Consider the following 19,950-nt stretch of genomic DNA (forward strand, 5'->3'; position numbering starts at 1 on the left):
ACCCTGTATTGGCTTCCAGCTTCCTTCCCCGGCTCCGGAAACAGCAGAAAAAACAATCCAACACGTCAGCGTCTCCCTCGGTTTTGTGCTCTCCTGATGCCACCTCGCTGGCCCCGTCACGGCCCTGTTGGTGGAGCACTGAGGTTGCTGCGCCCACTTTGCAGATGAGGAAACTGAGGCCCAGAGAGGTCCAGGTCACGCAGTCCAGCTGTGGGGCCAAGCCAGAACTCAAATCCACATCTCTCGGGACTCCAAATCCTGCTCATGACTGTTCCTGCTCTGAGCTCACCACTGACTGCAAGACACCCATTCATTCACTCAAAGTAATTCACCAATTGCCAAAATGCATCTGAAAAACCACAGGAGAGACTTCCCTGAAGATGACAGACGTGGGTTCGAGTCCTATGACTCCAGTGTTATGTGATTTTTTTTTTTTTTTGAGATGGAATCTCGCTTTGTCGCTCAGGCTGAAGTGAGGGCAGTGGCGCGATCTCAGCTCACTGTGGCCTGTGCCTCCCAGGTTCAAGTGATTCTCCTCCCTCAGCCTCCCAAGTATCTGGGACTATAGGCACACACCACCATACCTGGCTAATTTTGTATTTTTAGTAGAGAAGGGGTTTCAACACATTGGCCAGGTTGGTTTTGAACTCCTGACCTCAAGTGATCAACCTGCCTCAGCCTCCCAAAGTGCTGGGATTACAGGCGTGAGCCACCATGCCTGGCACACCAGTGTTGTATGATTTGAGGCTGGTGGCTGCTCCTCTCTCAGCCTCAGTTTCCTGCACCTGTAGGATGGTGACCCAGGATGATGATTCCACCTCCCGGGGTGAGTAGGCACCTGCAGATGGTAGATGCTCCGTGGATGCCTGTTGCATGGATGTGCCTTGTATGCTCTCGGTCCTCAATTCTCCACGAAGCAGCAGGTTCCTCTGCCTATGGGCAGGATGGGGCAAGTGTCCTGGCCTGGCTGGGCCCACCATTTCCACCACAGGTACCAGGGGCCAGTGGGCAGCCTCATTCAACCTCCCCCTTCACCGTCACCCCCAACACCTCTCACTTTGGGAGGCCCAGGCAGACTCCCTCTCCACGAGGAACCTATCTCCCTGCTGTGGGACTGGTTGCTCCTGCCACACTGATGGTATCAACGGTGGACACCCGGGGACAGAGAGGCCCTGAGGTCCTCTGGCCAGTAAGGCCCTGTACTACTCTGGCTCACTCATTCTCTTATTGAGCACCTATAGTATACATAGCTGTGTCCTGGGTGTTGGGGATACAGCAGTGAATAAGGCAGAGAGGCCAGGCACGGTGGTGGCTCACGCCCACAATCCCAGCACTTTGGGAGGCCGAGGCAGGCGGATCAGCTGAGGTCAGGAGTTCGAGACCAGCCTGACCATCATGGAGAAACCCCATCTCTACTAAAAATGCAAAATTAGTCGGGTGTGGTGTCGCATGCCTGTAATCCCGGCTACTCCGGAGGCTGAGGCAGGAGAATTGCTTGAACCTGGGAGGCAGAGGTTGCAGTGAGCTGAGATCATGCCATTGCACTCCAGCCAGGGCAACAGGAGCAAAACTCCGCCTCAAAAAAATGAGTTTGTTCAGGTAATGAGTGGGGGGATCCATGTTCTGGGCAGAGGGGATGGCCTGTGCAAGGGTCTGGAGGCAGCTGCACCCAGCACAGAAAGATACAGAAGCACATTATGATGCTACAGTGATTCCAATAGAGAGGTCGGGGACAAGCTCTGAGCCGCATATCAGGAGAACAGAGGAGGGCGCATCTGTAATCCCAGCACTGTGGGAGGCCAAGTTGGCAGCATCGCTTGAGGCCGAGAGTTTGAGACCAGCCTAGGCAACATAGTGAGACCCCTGTCTCTACAAAAAAATCAAAAAATTTAGCTGGCCATGGTGGTGCATGCCTCTAGTCCCATCTACTCTGGGGACTGAGGTAGGAAGGTGGCTTGAGCCTGGGAGGAGGAAGCTGCAGTGAGCCCTACTGGAGCCACTGCACTACAGCCTGGGCAACACAGCGAGACCCTGTCTCAAAAAAAAAAAAAAAAAGAGCAAAACCAAAAAGTAAATATTTATGGAGCTCCTCCTAAATGTCAGGTGCTGGGAACCCCACAGAGAAAGGTAACCCAGCAACTGGGACGTGACTGGGGCCTCCATGGCGGAGGCAGCGGGCAAAGGCAGGGATGTCCAAGCTGAGATATAAGGGACAAAGAAGGGTGCAGGCAGATGAGGAGTGGGTGGAACAGCATTCCAGGTGGAGGGAGCAGCATTAGGCAGCAGCGTGGGTGAAGGAGACGGTTTTTGACTCCTCTCTTACTCTAACGTGCAGATGGACTCACTGTCCAGCCACCAGTGAGTCCATCTGCCCGGAGCCCACTGACTTCTCGCCTCCCCTGTATCCTCACCCCATCCAGGACTGTCATCCCCAACATGGACCAGTACAGCCCCTCCTCCCTGGTCCACCAGCTCCAGCCTCATGTCCACAACGTGTTCTCTGCGCAGCGGAGCAGAGGAGGCCAAAGTCCCCGCCACCATGCTCAGCCTCTGTTTGATCAGCTGTCAGGGGCACCCCAGCCACACCCAGCTGAGTCAGGGCTGCTGGTGCTCTGGAGAGAAATAGCCTCACCAGTCAGGTCTGGCAGGCACTGGGGCGGGTACTGGGCTCGAGGCATCTGGGGTAGGGCCTTTGATCGGAGCAGTCTCTGAAGCAGCGTTTTCACCAAGGCAGGACGTGGAGTCACTGAGCTCACAGCCCCCTTGGGCTTCGACAGGGAATGGGCCCTGACGAGGCCCTGAAGTTTGCTGCTCCATGGCTCAACTTACCTCCTGATGTCTGGGTCTCAAGCTGTGACCGACCACGAACTCTCACGGAGCAAACAAGGAAACTGGGGCTCAGAGAAGTTGAGCAATTTATCCTGGGTCACACAGCCAGGTCCGATGGAGAGCCAGTGAGACCTTAGAGACAACCGCTTTGGGGCCAGGCTCCCTGGAGTCAAGTCTTGGATCGGACACTGATTCAGTAGGCTACATTAGGGCGAGTCCCCTCTCTGGGTGTTCCTCAGTTTCCTTATCTGTAAAAGGGGGCTAATGGCAACACCCATATGTGTGAAAGGGAACAGAACATGCAAAGGTCCTTAGGTGGAGCTGTGTCCTGGTGTTTAGAGGAGCATCCAGGAGGCAGGGGCGGCTGGAGTGGAGTGAATGAGGGAAAGAAAAGGAGGAGACAAGCCGGGGAGGTGACAGGGCTGATCATGCTGGGCCTTGTGGCTTGTGGGAGGACTTTGGTTTTGTTTGTTGGTTGTTTTGTTGTTGTTGTGGTTTTGAGACAGGGTCTCACTCTTTCGCCCAGGCTGGAGTGCAGTTGCGCAATCTCAGCTCACTGCAACCTCCGCCTCCTGGGTTCAAATGATCCTCCTGCCTCAGCCTCCCGAGTAGCTGGGATTACAGGCTCCCACCACCACGCCCGGCTATTTTTTGTATTTTTAGTAGAGACGGGGTTTCGCCATGTTGGCCAGGCTGGTCTTGAACTCCTGACCTCAAGTGATCCACCCGCCTCGGCCTCCCAAAGTGCTGGGATGACAGTGAGCCACTATGCCCGGCGGGTTGTGGGAGGATGTTGGCTTTTACCCTGAATGAGGTGGGAGCCATGGAAGGTTCTGAACAGAGGAGGGATCTAATATGATGCAGGTGTTCCCAGGCTCTTCCTGGCCACTGATGCAGGAATAAGCTGGGGGGAGGATGAGAAAGGAAGCTGGGAGACCGGATATAAAGGGGGCTGGACTGGAACTAGGCTAAGAAATGTGCAAATCTTTGCTCATCTGCATGTTTCTTGCCCAGCCCAGCTCCTAGCAGCCTGAGAGGCAAGGCGGGGACACTGGGTGGGGCATGGCGGGGAGTGATGGGTGGAGCTCCACCTGGCCAAAGTGGCTGGACCACTCCGGGCAGGCAAGTGGGCTGTGTGCACATGTCGCATGCCAGGCTGTGAGAAGCCCTACTGCGGCCTGATTAGCAGGATGCTATCCTGGGTCTGACTGGCAGGGTTTGGGGGTTCCCCTACAATCCAGGCCTCCTTCCTGTGGGTTCAAGGTCTGACATGGATTCACTGGGCAGCAAGGCAAGAAACTGTGTCTCGGGGGCGCATGGTGACTCAGGGTGGGCGTGGTGGCTCATTCCTGTAATCCCAGCACTTTGGGAGGCTGAGGCGGGTGGATCACCTGAGGTCAGGAGCTCCAGACCAGCCTGGCCAACATGGTGAAACCCTGGCTGTACTAAAATACAAAAAATTAGCCAGGTGTGATGGTGGGTGCCTGTAATCCCAGCTACTCGGGAGGCTGAGGCAGGAGAATCGCTTGAACCTGGGAGGCAGAGGTTGCAGTGAGCCAAGATTGTGCCATTGCACTCCAGCCTGGGCAACAAGAGCGAAATGCCATCTCAAAATAAATAAATAAATAAATAAATAATAGAGGATAAAATGCCAGCAACCCACAGATGGGAAAGAGAACAGCATGTGCAAAAGCCCTGAGGCAGAGCCACGGCCTTGTCTGATTCAACCTCAAATTCTCCCTGGGGCATTTGCCGACCAGGGAAAGAAGGGCTGTCCAGGAGGAAGGACCTGCCGGTGCAGAGGCATGCAGGTGAAAAAGGGGTGAGTTCCTTCAGAGGGGAGTGTCGGCTGGAGAATTCTCTAAAAATGCTGCAGCGGTGCTGGAAGAGAGGCCAGTGGGGAAAGATTTGAGAGCATAGATTAACCAAGACATCCCCACCTCATCCTCTTGGTGGAGGTGGCCCCGCAAGTCTAGACTCCCAAACTGGCTCACTCAGGTCCTACCACCTGGACCTGGGGCACATCTCCGGGCACCCCAGTGTCTAGCCAGGCTCCTCTGCCTCCCATGCTCTAGACTGGGAGCACGGACAATGCAGGCGCCGGAGACCCCTGTGAGTCACCCTGAGCAAGCACCGGAACACCTCTGTGCCTCAGTTTACTCATCTGTAAAATGGAGGAAAACAATCATTTCTTCTGCATGTGTGAACTGCAGGGCCAGGCTCAATGACATCTTAGCAATTACACTTTTTGAGACAGGGTCTTGCTCTGTCACCCAGGCTGGCACAATCACAGCTCACTGCAGCCTCGACCTCCCAGGCTCAAGCGATCCTCCTCCCTCAACCTCCCGAGTAGCTGAGATTACAGGCACACACCACCATGACTGGTTAATTTTTTTTTTTTTTTTTGAGACGGAGTCTCCCTCTTTTCGCCCAGGCCGGAGCGCAGTGGTGCTATCTTCGCTCACTGCAAGCTCCGCCTCCCGGGTTCACGCCATTCTCCTGCCTCAGCCTTCCGAGTAGCTGGTGACGCCCGCCACCGCGCCCGGCTAATTTTTTGTATTTTTAGTAGAGACGGTGTTTCACTGTGTTAGCCAGGATGGTCTCGATCTCCTGACCTCGTGATCCGCCCGCCTCGGCCTCCCAAAGTGCTGGGATTACAGGCGTGAGCCACCGCGCCCGGCCAATGCCTGGTTAATTTTTGTATTTTTTTGTGGACACGGGGTCTCATTATGTTGCCCAGGCTGGTCTCCAACTCCTGGGCTCAAACAATCCTCCTGCCTTGGCCTCCCAAAGTGCTGGGATTACAGGCGTGAGCCACCATGCACAGCCACGATTATACTTACAGGTGTGATTATTAGATACATGAACATCGTTATTGTTTTCCAGCCAGGAGTCAGAGGGCAGAAAGAGCCCCCAAACCCCCGAAATCTGGGGCCTACCAGCCTGAGTCCCAGCGCCTCCCCTCCCTCCCTCCCTCCCTCTCTCTTTAGCTTCAGTTTCCCCAGCCCCGCTCCTGGGGTGGGGACACCCCCCGCCCCCACTAAACCCCGGGAGCCTGGGGTCCACCTAGCCTGGGTCTCAGCGCCTCCCCTCCCTCCCTCCCGCCTCAGGCTCAGTTTCTCCAGCCCAGCTCCCAGGGTGGAAAGAGCGCCCCCGCCAGTCCGGGAGTCTGGGGCACCCCAGTCTGGGTCCCAGCGCCTCCTCTCCGTCCCCAGCCTCAGTTTCCCCAGACCCCAGGACTCCAGGCGACCCCTCCGGCCGACAGGGGCAGCACGGAGCGGCCCGGGCCACCCGGAAGGGCCCCGCCCCCGCGCCGGCCCCGCCCCGCCCCGGCTGCCCAGAACCGGGAGGCGGCAGCGGCGGCGGGGCCGGGGCGCGGGGAGGCGGTGGGACGCGAGAACCATGGCGGCCGCCGAGCGCCGCGCCTTCGCGCACAAGATCAACAGGTAGTGTGGCCGCGGGGCCCCCTCCCACCTCCCCCACGTGGCCCAGCCCCGCCCCGGGGCGGTGCGACCCTCCCCGCCCGGGCGCCCCCAATTCAACCCCTTTCCGCCTCGGCCCGGGTCCCGCCAGCTTCCTCCAGCCGGGGCTGGGAGCGGGAGAAGGCGGGGAGGGCCGCGGGGGTCCCGGCGGGGGTCCCAGATGGGAGTCGCGTCGGGGCTGGGAGCGCGATGGCGGCTGCCGTTCTGCCTCTGTGAAGCGCAGGGGTGTGTCCGGAGGGCTTCGCGGAGGAGGTGGCGGGGGGATGTGGATGCCGGGCGCCCCCTGAACTCCCTGCGCTCCCCGTCCGTGTCTCTTGGCCCCTCACTGTCCCCGCGCTGTCGGAGATCGGGGTGGGCCGGACTTTCTGTTCCTTCCTCAGTGCCTGGTTTGGGGCAGGGAGGCTCCAGGCTCTGAGATTTGGGGACAGAGATGGGCTCCTTGGTGGCATTTGAAACCCCTCGAGGAGTTTCCCGTGCCCTTCCCCCTCCAGGGTCCGGTGCCCAGCTGTCAGGGGGGGAAGGGGGACAGCTGTGGACGCCCCCCCACCTTCTGCTTCAGGCTCTCCCAGCACGGGCTGGACCGCGCTGGGGATGGATGGGTGATTGAATGGAGGGAGTGGGGGCTGGGGACAGAACCAGCTGGTGGGCAGACGGGGGAGGGGACAGGCCCCAGGCGCTGGGGGATCCATTTCCGTGGCCACTGGGGATTGTGAGAGTCACAGCCTGGGAGGGGGATATCAGACTCTTTGGGGCTGAAAAGCCTCGCCTCCAGTTGCCGGGGGGTCTTTGCGACAAGGGTGCGTTCAGAAGCTCAGGTATCCTCTCCCGGGGGGACCTGTCCTGACTGCCCCCAGGTGAAAGAGCTGCCCTGTGGGTTGGGCCCTGGTCTTATGGAAACAAAAGATCCCCATCTTGGGATATAGTGGCGGAGAGAGACCAGAAGCCTGATCAAGTAGATTACCTGTCAGTGACAAGTGCTGTAGGAAGAAGACAGGGAAGGGGGATGGGAGGGTGGGGGCTGCTTGAGATGCGGGAGGTGGGTCAGGAAGGCCTGGATGAGCAGGTGCCTTTGAGCAAAAACCTCAAGGAGATGAGGGAGGGATCGAGGCCTCTTTGTGGGGGAAAAGAGTGGGAAGGGTTTGTGCAAAGGCCCTGAGGCAGGAACAGAGAGCTGGAGGGGGACAGTAAGAGTAGAATGTACAGGGTCTTGTGGGCTGTGCAAGGGACTTTTGACTTTTGACCCCAGGCGAGGTGGAAGCCATGGGGAGTTCTCAGCAGAGGAGGGATGAGACCTGGCGGCTGGGGCATAATGGCTGGGCAATTTTTATGTTCTATCATTATCTTTGTCTATAAACTGGCTTTCTGTCTTAGACCTTTGGCATCTTTGAGGCTGCAAACATTATTGCTGTCTGTTTCTTTTTCCTTTTCTTTTTTTTTTTTTGAGGCAGAGTCTGGCTCTTCACCCAAGCTGGAGTGCAGTGGCACAATCTCGGCTCACTGCAACCTTCGCCTCCCGGGTTCAAGCGATTCTTGTGCCTCAGCCTCCTGAGTAGCTGGGATTACAGGTGCCCGCCACCATGCCCAGCTAATTTTTGTATTTTTAGTAAAGAGGGGATTTCACCATGTTGGCCAGGCTGGTCACGAACCCCTGACCTCAGGTGATCCACCCACCTCCCAAAGTGCTGGGATTACAGGTGTGAGCCACTGCACCCAGGCCTTTTGTTTTTTTTTTTTTCCTTTTCTTTTTCTGAGACAGGGTCTTGTTCTGTCACCCAGACTGGAGTGCAGTGGTGATACCTTGGCTCACTGCAGTCTCAATCTCCCAGGCTCAAGTGATCCTCCTGCCTCAGCCTCCCAAGTAGCTGGGACTACAGGTGTATGCTGCAACACTTGGCTAACTTTTTAACCTTTTGTAGAAACGGGATCTCACTATCTTGCCCAGGCTGACCTCAAACTCTTGGGCTCAAGTGATCCTTCTGCCTCGGCCTCCCAAATGCTGGGATTACAGGCGTGAGCCATTGCACCCAGCCTACAGTCTGTTTCTTTGCATTTTGGTCTGTATGTCCTTGGGTCCTGGTTTTTACTCAAGTGAGAAAGAGGGGTTTTGGATACTGTAGAGCTCAGGGTAAGAGTAGAGAATGATCCTGGGGCCCTAGTGAACTGTGAGGGAGTGGCCCAGGGCTGCCAGAGCAATTTCGCTCTTGGGCACCCAGGTGTCTACATACTCAGAGCTGGTCCTATATTCATCTGTTCATCCATTCAGTCATTTATTCCACAAATACCAGATTAACCCGAATATTAGACAATCTTCCAGATTTCTAATGAACAGATTCTTTTAAAAAAGGTTTGGGGAGGGCAACTTAAAATACAAAATTTTAAGAATGTAGACAACATGGACAAATATTGCTGTATGCAATGTAATTTGTTCTTTTTTTAACTTGTACAATTTTTAATTTTACAAGTAAGGTATGGAATAATGAGAATGATCAATATTTATTAGCACTTACTGAGTGCTGGTCCCCATCTGGGATATCGCTTGTTTAATCCTCACCAAGGCCCATTGGCTCAGGTGTGACTATTCAAACTAGGTTTAAAGTGGTTGTCACTCTCGGCCGGGCATGGTGGCTCACACCTGTAATCCCAGGACTTTGGGAGGCTGAGGCACGTGAATCACCTGAGGTTAGGAGTTCGACACCAGCCTGAACAACATGGTGAAACCCCGTGTCTACTAAAAATACAAAAATTAGCCAGGAGTGGTGGCACACGTCTGTAATCCCAGCTACTCCAGAGGCTGAGGTAGGAGGATCACTTGAACCCAGGAGGTGGCGGTTGCAATGAGCAGAGATCGTGCCACTGCACTCCAGCCTTCTGTCTCAAAAAAAAAAAAAAAAAAAAAAAGAAAGGCCGGGCGCGGTGGCTCACACCTGTGATCCCAGACTTTGGAAGGCCGAGACAGGCAGATCACCTGAGGTCAGGAGTTCGAGACCAGCCTGGCCAACATGGTGAAACTCTGTCTCTACTAAAAATACAAAAAATTAGCTTTTTGTAACTTTACAAATTTACAAAAGTGTGGTGACGCACGCCTGTAATCCCAGCTCCTCAGGAGGCTTAGGCAGGAGAATTGCTTGAACCTGGGAGGTGGAGGTTGCAGTGAGCAAGATCCCGCCACTGCACTCCAGCCTGAGAGACAGAGAGCAAGACTCCATCTCAAAAAAAAAAAAAAAAAAGAAAAATAATGATTCATTGGAGGGGTGAGAAGAAAATGAGGTATTTATTGACAAATTTCAAAATCTCAAAGTTACCACTGAAATTTCAGGGAAACATCTCTCTCTCTCTCTCTCTCTCCCGCCCATCCCTGAATGTATCGGCAAACACAAGCACATACATATATTGTTATTTTTTACCATTTAAAAAACTGTAACATACAACATTCATACCAAAAACTACAAATTTTGGGCCAGGTATGGTGGCTCACACCTGTAATCCTACCACTTTGGGAGGCCAGGAGTTCAAGACCAGCCTGGGCAACATAGCGAGACCCTGTCTCTACAAAAAAAAAAATTACCCAGGTGTGATGGTGGCTCATACCTGTAGTCCCAGCTCCTGGGGAGGCTGAGATGAGAGGATTGCTGGAGCTCAGGAGGTTGAGGCTGCAGTGAGCCGTGATTGCGCCACTGCACTCCAGCCTGAGTGACAGAGTGAGACCCTGTCTCGAAAGAAAGAAAAAGATAGTAGGCTGGGTGTGGTGGCTCATGCCTATAATCCGAGCACTTTGGGAGGATGAGGCAGGCGGATCACCTGAGGTCAGGAGTTCGGGTCTGTAGATGGTGAAACCCCATCTCTACTAAAAATATAAAAATTAGCCGGGCATGGTGGCGAGTGCCTGTAATCCCAATTACTGGGGAAGCTGAGGCAGGAGAATCACTTGAACCCGGAACATGGAGGTTGCAGTGAGCCGAGATCACGCCACTGCACTCCAGCCTGGGTGACAGAGACTCCGTCTCAAGAAAAAAAAAAAAGAGAGAAAGAAAAGTGCAAAGTTTAAAGAATAGTTATAGGCCAGGCGCGTTGGCTCATGCTTGTAATCCCAGCACTTTCGGAGGCTGAGGTGGGCGGATCACCTGAGGTCAGGAGTTCGAGGCCAGGTTGGCCAACATGGTGAAACCCCACCTCCACTAAAAATACAAAAATTAGCTGGGCATGGTGTTGGGTGCCTGTAATCCCAGCTACTCGGGAGGCTGAGGCAGGAGAATCGCTTGAACCCGGGCCGTGGACGTTGCAGTGAGCTTAGATTTCACCACTGCACTCTAGCCTGGACGGCAGAGACTCCATCTCAAGGAAAAAAAAAAAAGAGAGAGAGAGAAAGAAAAGTGCGAAGTTTAAAGAATAATTATAAAGCAAAGGGCAAGGAAATGGCCACTTGGTCAATTTCCCATGGGGACCATCTCCACCTTCCTGGCTCCCTCCCACATGCCAGCAGCCCTGCCTGATCTGGCCTGTTTTAGGTTGTCATATAAACTGAATCATGAGATGTTGCGTCCGTGTGCCCAACTTTGTTCACTCAGCATCATGTCAGGAAGGCTCAGCTGGGCCATTGCCTGCAATCCTTTTTCACTGCTGGGTAGTATTCCCCGGCCTCATGCATTTATTTCCCTCTTTGGTCAGTGAACATGTGAGTTTCACTTTGGAGCTGTCATGATCAGAGGTGTCAACATTCTTGGCCATGTGTTTCCTTCTGAGTAATTTACACCTTGGAGTAGAATTGCTGGATTGGCATATTTTCAACCTTGCTTAATAATCACAGATGGTTTTGTGTGTGTGTGTGTGTACGTTTGTGTTTATTAGAAATGGGGTCTCGCTATGTTGCCCAAGCTGGTCTTGAACTCCTGGCCTCATGTGATCCTCCCACTTCATGTGATCCTCCCACCTCAGCCTCCCAAAATGCTGGGAATATAGGCATGAGCCACAACACCTGGCTTATAGATGGATTTTTTTTTTTTTTTTTTTTTTTGAGACAGCGTTTCATTCTGTTGCCTAGGCTGGAGAACAGTGGCGCAATCTCAGCTCACTGCAACCTCCACCTCCCGGCTTCAAGTGATTCTCTTGCCTCAGCCTCCCGAGTAACTGAGATTACCGGCATGTGCCACCATGCCTGGCTAATTTTTGTATTTTTAGTAGAGACGGGGTTTCACCATGTTGGCCAGGCTGGTGCCAAACACCTGACCTCAGATGATCTGCCCGCCTCGGCCTCCCAAAGTGCTGGGATTACAGGCATAAACCACAGTGCCCAGCATTTTTTTTTTTTTTTAAGAGACAGTGTCTCCGTAGCCCAGGCTGGAGTGCACTGGTGCCATCACTGCAGCCTCAAACTCCTGGGCTCAAGTGATCCTCCCACCTTGGCCTCACAAAGCACTGGGATTACAGGTGCGAGCCACCATGCCTGACTCTCATGGTTGTCATCTACATCTCACCTTGGTGTAAAAACAGGGTCAGAGGCCAGGCACAGTGGCTCACACCTATAATCCCAGCACTTTGGGAGGCTGAGGCAGGAACATCACGGGAGGTCAGGAGTTTGAGACCAGCCTAGGCAACATAGTGAGACCCCATTTCTACAAAAATAATAATAATAATAATAATAACTAGCCAAGCATGGTGGTGTGCACTGGTTGTCCCAGCTACTCGGGAGGCTGAGGCAGGAGGATTGCTTGAACCCAGGGGCTTGAGGCTGCAGTAAGCCATGATTGCACCACTGCATTCAAGCCTGGGCAACAGTAAGACCTGTCTCAAAAAAACACACACACAAAAAAAAACAAAAACAGGCCGGGCTCAGTTGCTCACACCTGTAATCCCAGGACTTTGGGAGGCTGAGGTGGGTGCATCACCGGAGGTCAGAGGTCAGGAGTTCGAGACCATCCTGGCCAAGATGATGAAACCCCATCTCTACTAAAAATACAAAAAAATTAGCCGGGCGTGGTGGTGGGCACTGTAATCCCAGCTACTTAGGAGGCTGAGGCAGGAGAATCGCCTGAACCCTGGAGGTGGAGGTTGCAGTGAGCTGAGATCATGCCACTGTGCTCTAGCCTGGGCAACAAGAGCGAAACTCTGTCTCAAAAAAATAAATAAAAATTTTTTAAAAAATGAAAACAAAATACCAGGGTCAGAAATCCCAGCTCCCTAGGATTGTCTTTGAATACAACATGGTGGCAGCAAGCCCTAATTGAGCACTTACTGTGTGCAAAGCCTTACACTCAGAACAGCTCAAGAAGGTGGTCAGTGGCCTGAGCCCCGAGGCTGAGAGACTGATGGTCACTCATCCACGCTTGACGGCTCTTCGTGCAGAGTCCTGTGATGCAGTCAGCTGGCTCTGTGGCCGTGGTGTTGCAGACCCGGCGTTTTCCCACTGCAGGGGCCTCTCTCCAAGGCCAAGGGGAAAATGAAGCTGGAGGCCCAGCCGTCCCTCCTCCCCTCTCCCTCCTCTGGAGCAGCAGCTGCAGAACAGCTGGGACCAGGGCACAGCTTTGTCCCCTGTCCCAGCATCTTTTGTAAATTATCCCCCAGCCCCTGTGTGCCCAGGGTTCTGGAGGCAGCAGCCTGACTTTGGGAATTTGAAGACAAAAGCCCTAATTTTTCACATCCTTTGAATTCCCCACAAGCGCCTTTCTCAACCCCCGTAGTCAGTAGAAGCAAGACTCCAAGATTGTTAAGAGCAAAAATGGGGCCGGGCGCAGTGGTTCACACCTGTAATCCCAGCACTTTGGGAGGCCAAGGCGGGCGGATCACATGAGTTCAAGAGTTCGAGACCATCCTGGCTAACACAGTGAAACCCCGTCTCTACTAAAAATACAAAAAATTAGCTGGGCGCAGTGGTGGGCGCCTGTAGTCCCAGCTACTCAGGAGGCTGAGGCAGGAGAATGGCATGAACCCGGGAGGCGGAGCTTGCAGTGAGCCGAGATTGCGCCACTGCACTCCAGCCTGGGCAACAGAGCGAGACTCTGTCTCAAAAAAAAAAAAAAAAAAATTACAATTACACAGGGAATTGGGAAGCAGAAGGGAGTAAGGCCTGAAAACCCAGGCAATCAGCTTCTCTATTTTAAGAGGGACTGAGGCCCAGAGAGGGTATCCTACCTGCCCAAAGCCACACAGCCAGAAGACATGGGGCTTCCCCTCACTCAGCAGATTTGGGCAAGTTGTAGAAGAAGACTGGAAGGGACTCACTCATTCTATTAAAAAAAAGTACAAGGCGGGCAGATCGCTTGAGCTCAGGAGTTCCAGACCAGCCTGGGAAACATATAAAGACCCTGTCTCTACTGAAAATAGAAAGATTAACCAGGCGTGGTGGTGCACACCTGTAATCACAGCTACTTGGGAGGCTGAGGCTGAGGTGGGAGGAGGATCACTTGAGCCTGGGAGGCAAAGGTTGCAGTGAGCCGATGTCATGCCACTGCATTCCATCCTGGGCAACAGAGCAACCCTGTCTGTCTCAAAAAAAAAAGAAAAAAGAAAAGTAGGTCGGGAGCGGTGGCTCATGCCTGTAATCCCAGCACTTTGGGAGGCTGAGGCAGGTGTATCACCTAAGGTCAGGAGTTTGAGACCAGCCTGGCCAACCTTGTGAAACTCCGTCTCTGCTAAAAATACGAAAAATTAGCCAGGCGTGATGGTGCATGCCTGTAATCCCAGCTACTCAGGAGGCGGAGGCAGGAGAATCACCTGAACCCGGGAAGCAGATGTTGCAGTGAGCCGGGATCGCAGCCATTGCACTCCAGCCTGGGCAACAAGAGCGAAACTCCATCTCAAAAAAAAAAGGAGTGTGGGCCTAGTATGTGCAAGGCCCTCTTTGGGGGACGCACAGCCCTAGCTCCTGCCTTCACAGAGACCCCAGGGAGCAGGAGTCTCCACACTCAAAGCATGGAGCCCGAACTCAGGTCTTTTGCACCTGCTGTGCCCCCTGCTGGGCACCCTCTACCCTCAGGTAATTGCATGGTTCTCTTGTCCCCTTCTGAGCTCAGCCAGAGGAATTGGAGGGCTGAGCCATCCCTGTGGCTCTGCTCCACATTCCTGCAGAGTCCCCTCTACTGCGAGTCTTGCCCCTTTACCCCCATCCTCCCTGATTTTTGTTTTTTTTTTTTTTTTTTGAGACAAAGTCTTGCTCTGTTGCTCAGGTTGGGGTGCAATGGCGCGATCTCAACTCACTGCAACCTGCGCCTCCCGGGTTCAAGCGATTTGCCTGCCTCAGCCTCTCAAGTAGCTGGGACTACAGGCATCTGGCTAATTTTTGTACTTTTAGTAGAGTTGGGGTTTCCCCTTGTTGGCCAGGCCCTTCTTGAACTTCTGACCTCAGGTGATCCACCTGCCTCAGCCTCTCAAAGTGCTGGGATTATAGGTGTGAGCCACCACGCCCGGCCATCCTCCCAGATTTTGAAGGCCTGCTCAGATCCAGGTGGCCCAGGAAGGCCCCAGGGCCCACCTTGGTTGCATAGGGTTACTTAAAAGGCCTCCCAGCTCTGGGCCCCGCAGGCCAGGTTGACCTCTGACACAATGGCCTCATCTCAGGATCTCTGTGACTTCAGGCCAGGCCCCAGGCTCTGCTCTGCCCAGCAGCTCTGTGAAGTCAGGGCATCAGCTACATATGGGTAAACTGAGGCTCAGAGGTGGAAATGACTTATCCAAGGCCCCAAAGCAAGGATGGGAAGGGATGTATGTTCTGGATGAGGTCCAGGGACAGGGCTGGGTGTGTCGGGGAACAGCAGGATGGACAGAGGTCCACCAGATGAGGGAGCAGAGGCCAGGGACCCGTGGGCTTCCCTCCAGACCTGGAAGGCCACAGGCCCAGCCGGGAGGGGAAGGAGAGTCCGTGATGGCTTGAGACTCCACTGGTGGCAGCATTCTCATCTGATCTGTGCTTGATGGGGAAGGGGTTGGGGGAACCGGGGAGCTATGGGCCCTTAAAGCCTCAGCACTCCTGGTTCTCTTGGCCCTCGGCCTATTTATTTCCTTCCACAATCTGGATTTTCCTCATAGAAAGAATCCGTCCGCTCCGCTGCCTGAGTTTTCCCGTCCCCAATGGCCCCCTCCCTGTCTTTCCAGGACGGTGGCCGCAGAGGTGCGGAAGCAGGTGTCCCGGGAACGCAGTGGCTCCCCCCACTCCAGCAGGCGCTGCAGCAGCTCCCTGGGGGTAAGTATTTGGGGGGTCCGCCCCCAGCCCCCTGCTCTCTCTCAGACAGAGGTAGGGCCTTCTTTGGCCTAGGTTCTATCCCACCCCCTCCCTCCTGTGGCCTATCCTGTGGGAAAACCGAGAGGGACCCAGCAGTGTCAGGGGCGGGAGTCCCTGTCCTGGTCCTAGTACTCTCACCAATTCCTGTGGCCACTCTCCCTGCAGCTGCTTGTCACCCTGTGGGTGGTCGGGGGAGTGGCTCCCTCCTGATGTCCCCCACCTCCAGCCGCCTGGACCACCTAGATGGGCATGGAGGAGGGGGAAGTTGGGGAGGGGAGTGACTTTCGCCTGAGAGGGGTGGGGCCATGTTGCCCACAGGGTTGGGGGCACTTTAGGAATTGTCTCTCGCCTGGCCTCTGTCAACATTTCTTTCCTTCCACTGTTAGTTTCTGCCCTTCCAGACATGGGGTGTGATTTCCTTCCTGGAGCCCCTGGAGGGAGGGGCAGGGCAGGGAAAGCTGAGGTGGGGGTGGAGAGTCTGAGGTCATCGTCCTCCATGGTTCCTCCGTAGCTCCAACACCCTCCACGGCTCCCACCACCCTCCTATTTGAGTTTGAAGCTGGCACGCACCCACCCCTGCCTCGTGCCCCCACTCTCAGCCTCCTAGGCAGCGCGATCACAGCCACTTTGCTCCATTCCAGGTCCCACTGACTGAAGTTGTCGAGCCCCTGGACTTTGAGGATGTACTTCTGAGCTGGCCACCAGATGCTGAGCCCGGGCCCCTCAGGGACCTGATAGAATTCCCAGCTGATGACTTGGAGCTGCTTCTGCCGCCCCGGGAATGCCGGACCACGGAGCCCGGGATCCCCAAGGATGAGTGGGTTCAGCCCCACGCCCTCTCTGCCTGTGATTCCACTCTGTCTCTGCCATCCCCATCAACAGCCCGAGTTCAGCTCCTGGCTCAGCCGTGACCTTGGACAAGCCATGCTTTTTCTCTGAGCCTCCGTCTCCCCTTGTCTGGAATAGGCAGGGCAGTGCTAACCTTACAGGCTAGCAGAAGGATTCACAGAGGCCCTGCCTCTGTTTACCCTGATCTTCTTTTGCTGCAGAAAACTGGATGCCCAGGTGAGGGCCGCGGTGGAGATGTATATCGAGGACTGGGTCATCGTCCACAGAAGGTGAGTCTGATTTGGGGGCAGCTCAGGGGGTTCAGAACCCAAAAGGACTGAGCTGATGTCTGCAGCCGGTCCTACTGTGTATCTGCCCCTTGTCCCTGCAAGAGCAGGCAAACTTGTCTGGTGGAGCACAAGGACGGTGGCTTTGAAGGTGCCATGTAGGTGTGTCAGAACACACTGGGGACCCCCTGGGGGCCCTCAGCCCCCCCCTACCTGCCCAACCCCGTTTCCTGCTAGGTATCAGTACCTGAGTGCAGCATACAGCCCCGTCACCACGGAGACACAGCGGGAGCGACAGAAGGGCCTCCCCCGCCAGGTCTTTGAGCAGGACGCTTCTGGAGACGAGAGGTCCGGCCCTGAGGACTCAGTGAGGAAGCCCCTGGCTGGGGTCACTGAAGGGGTATGTGTGGAGGCTCTGGCCTCAGCTTTTGGTCACATGTGACAGCCTTGAGCTCAAAAGGAATTGCATCAGTCCCCGTGAGTAAAAAGTTAGAGGTCATAATTATAAACATTTATTGAGTGCTTAGGGTGTACTGAAGGCTTTATATGTGTCCTCTGCTTTCATCCTAGGAGTCAGGGCAGCCATTACACCCAGGTAAGGAAACTGAGGCACAGCAAGGTTCTTAGAGGCCGTGAGCCTGTATTTTGTCAATCAACATTTACTGAGCACCTACTGTATACCAACCGTAATTATTCCAAAGATTATTGTTGTTTTCATTATTATTATTATTTTCATTAATTAATTATTTTGAGATGGAGTCTCACTCTGTCGCCCAGGCTGGAGTACAGTGGCGCAATCTCAGCTCACGGCAACCTCCACCTCCTGGATTCAAGCGATCCTCCCACCTCAGCCTCCCGGGTAGCTGGGATTACAGGCATGCGCCACCATGCCGGCTAATTTTGTTATTATTTTTAGATGTAGATAGGGAAACTGAGGCCCTTAGAGTTGGGGGTCAGAGACCCAGTGTCACAGAGCTGAGCTGGGATTTGATCCAGTGCAGGAAGATCAGGAAGAACTCTCTCCTTCCCTGGCAACAGTGAACAAAGTCCCAGGGAAGGCTTTCATTGGCCCAGCCCAGGCCCTTGGAGCCAGTCCCTAGGGTGGGTAGATGTGTTTTGATTGGCCAGATAAGGATCACCTAAAGCCCCAAATGTGGGATAAGGAGTAGCCTCCCCCAGCAATGGTAAAAGTTGGGAGGCTCTCCAGACAGAAGTTTCTGGAAAGAGGGTAGGCAAAACCCCCAGGTGACCCTTAGAGTGATGACCCTCACCCCCTACCCTCAATTTCCCCATCTCTAGAATGAGTATGAGGACACTCTCACCAGAGTGAGGTGAGGGTGTATACAGCTGGCACTCAGTGCTTGTGCATTCTCCACTGGCAGAATGACTCCCGGCGTGGCTCGGGCTCCCCAGAAGACACCCCTCGAAGCAGTGGTGCCTCTAGCATCTTCGACCTGAGGAACCTGGCAGCTGACTCATTGCTGCCCTCTCTGCTAGAGCGGGCGGCCCCAGAAGATGTGGACCGGCGCAATGAAACCCTTCGACGGCAGCACCGGCCCCCGGCCCTGCTCACCCTCTACCCAGCACCTGACGAGGTGGGTGCCCCTTCCCAGATATCAGCCAGCCAGCATTTACTGGGTGCCTATTGTATATTTCATGTTTATTCAATAGCTTCTATAGATGGACATCTACTATATACACCTGTATTAATCCAATCAGCATTTATTGGGCACCTACTGTATATCCTATGTTTATTCAATAGCTTCTATATGTGGACACCTACTATATACCCCTATATTTATCCAACCAGCATTTATTGGGTGCCTATTGTATACCTATGCTTATTCAATAGCTTCTAGGCCAGGCATGGTGTCTCATGCCTGTAATCCCAGCACTTTGGGAGGCTGAGGTGGGCAGATCACTTGAGGCCAGGAGTTCAAGACCAGCCAACATGGCGAAACCCCATCTCTACTAAAAATACAAAAGTTAGCCAGGCATGGTGGCAGGTGCCTGTAATCCCAGCTACTCAGGAGGCTGAGGCATGAGAATCGCCAGAACCCGGGAGGCGAAGGCTGCAGTGAGCCGAAATCACCGTCACTGCACTCCAGCCTGGGCAACAGAGCAAAACTCTATCTCAAAAAAAAAAAAAAAGTAGCTTCTGGCTGGGCGTGGTGGCTCACACCTGTAATCCCAGCACTTTGGGAGGCTGAGGCGGGTGGATCACCTGAAGTAGTTCGAGACCAGCCTGACCAACATGGTGAAACCCCATCTCTACTAAAAGTACAAAAATTAACCAGGCATGGTAGTGAGCGCCTGTAATCCCAGCTACTCTGGAGGCTGAGACAGGAGAATCACTTGAACCTAGGAGGCAGAGGTTGCAGTGAGCCAAGATCGCACCACTGCATTTCAAACAGAGCGAGACTCTGTCTCAAAAAAAAAAAAAAGGTAGCTTCTGTATATGGACATCTACTATATACCTTTATAGTTAGCTAACCAGCATTTATTGGGTACCTACTCTATCCCCTATGTTTATTCAATAGCTTTTATATATGGACACCTACTATATACTCCTATATTTATCCAACCATCAGCACCATAGGAAAGGTAAAAAAAATATATAAAATAAATTTTTTTTTTTTTGAGACAAGTCTCATTCTGTCGCCCAGGCTGGAGTGCAGTGGCGCCATCTCAGCTCACTGCAACCTCCACCTCCCAGGTTCAAGCGATTCTTCTGCCTCAGCCTCCTGAGTAGCTGGGACTATAGGCATGTGCCACCATGCCTGGCTAATTTTTGTATTTTTAGTAGAGATAGGGTTTCACCATGTTGGCCAGGCTGGTCTCAAACTCCTGACCTTGTGATCTGCCCGCCTCAGCCTCCCAGAGTGCTGGGATTACAGGTGTGAGCCTGTGCCCAGCCAGAAAATAAATTTTAAAAAATTATTTATCTAACAAGCATGTATTGGGTACCAACTGTATATCCCTATATTTATTCAATACATGAATGCCTACTGTATAGTTCTCTATTTAATCAACCAATATTTATTGAACACCTACCACATATGTCTATTTTTATCCAACCAACATTTATTTGGTACCTAGTGTATACTCCTGTGTTTGTATTTGGCCGTTTATTGAGGGCTTACTATATACACCCATATTTATTCCATCAGTACTTACTGGGTGCCTTATTGGGGGTATATCCCTGTATCTCCAATCAGCATTTATTGAATGCTTTCTGTATATGCTTATGTTCATCCAACCAATTTTTAGTAGGTACCTATTGTACACCTCTAATTCGACTAACATGTTTGGG

At 53.5% G+C, this 19,950-nt stretch overlaps 1 protein-coding gene across 4 annotated transcripts in view; it reads left to right on the top strand.

Moving 5' to 3' along the window:
- Positions 1-6,156: 6,156 nt before the first annotated feature.
- The window catches only part of DOCK6 (dedicator of cytokinesis 6), a 62,376-nt gene continuing 48,582 nt past the window's right edge, over positions 6,157-19,950 (top strand). For 3 of the 4 annotated variants that reach the window (XR_004032015.1, XM_030820817.1, XM_030820815.1), the window contains exons 1-6: positions 6,189-6,275; positions 15,396-15,483; positions 16,164-16,339; positions 16,572-16,640; positions 16,875-17,004; positions 18,020-18,232. Coding sequence is in view for 3 of the 4 variants with exons in the window: in XM_030820817.1 (XP_030676677.1) it covers positions 6,232-6,275; positions 15,396-15,483; positions 16,164-16,339; positions 16,572-16,640; positions 16,875-17,004; positions 18,020-18,232 (720 nt within the window). In the remaining variant the exon portion in view is untranslated. Of the gene's footprint in view, positions 6,276-15,395; positions 15,484-16,163; positions 16,340-16,571; positions 16,641-16,874; positions 17,005-18,019; positions 18,233-19,950 lie in introns of all 4 variants that reach the window. The other variant, XM_030820816.1, reaches the window with a different exon arrangement.

The sequence above is a fragment of the Nomascus leucogenys genome, chromosome 10 (genome assembly GCF_006542625.1).
Source record: "Nomascus leucogenys isolate Asia chromosome 10, Asia_NLE_v1, whole genome shotgun sequence".
Lineage (NCBI taxonomy): Eukaryota > Metazoa > Chordata > Mammalia > Primates > Hylobatidae > Nomascus > Nomascus leucogenys.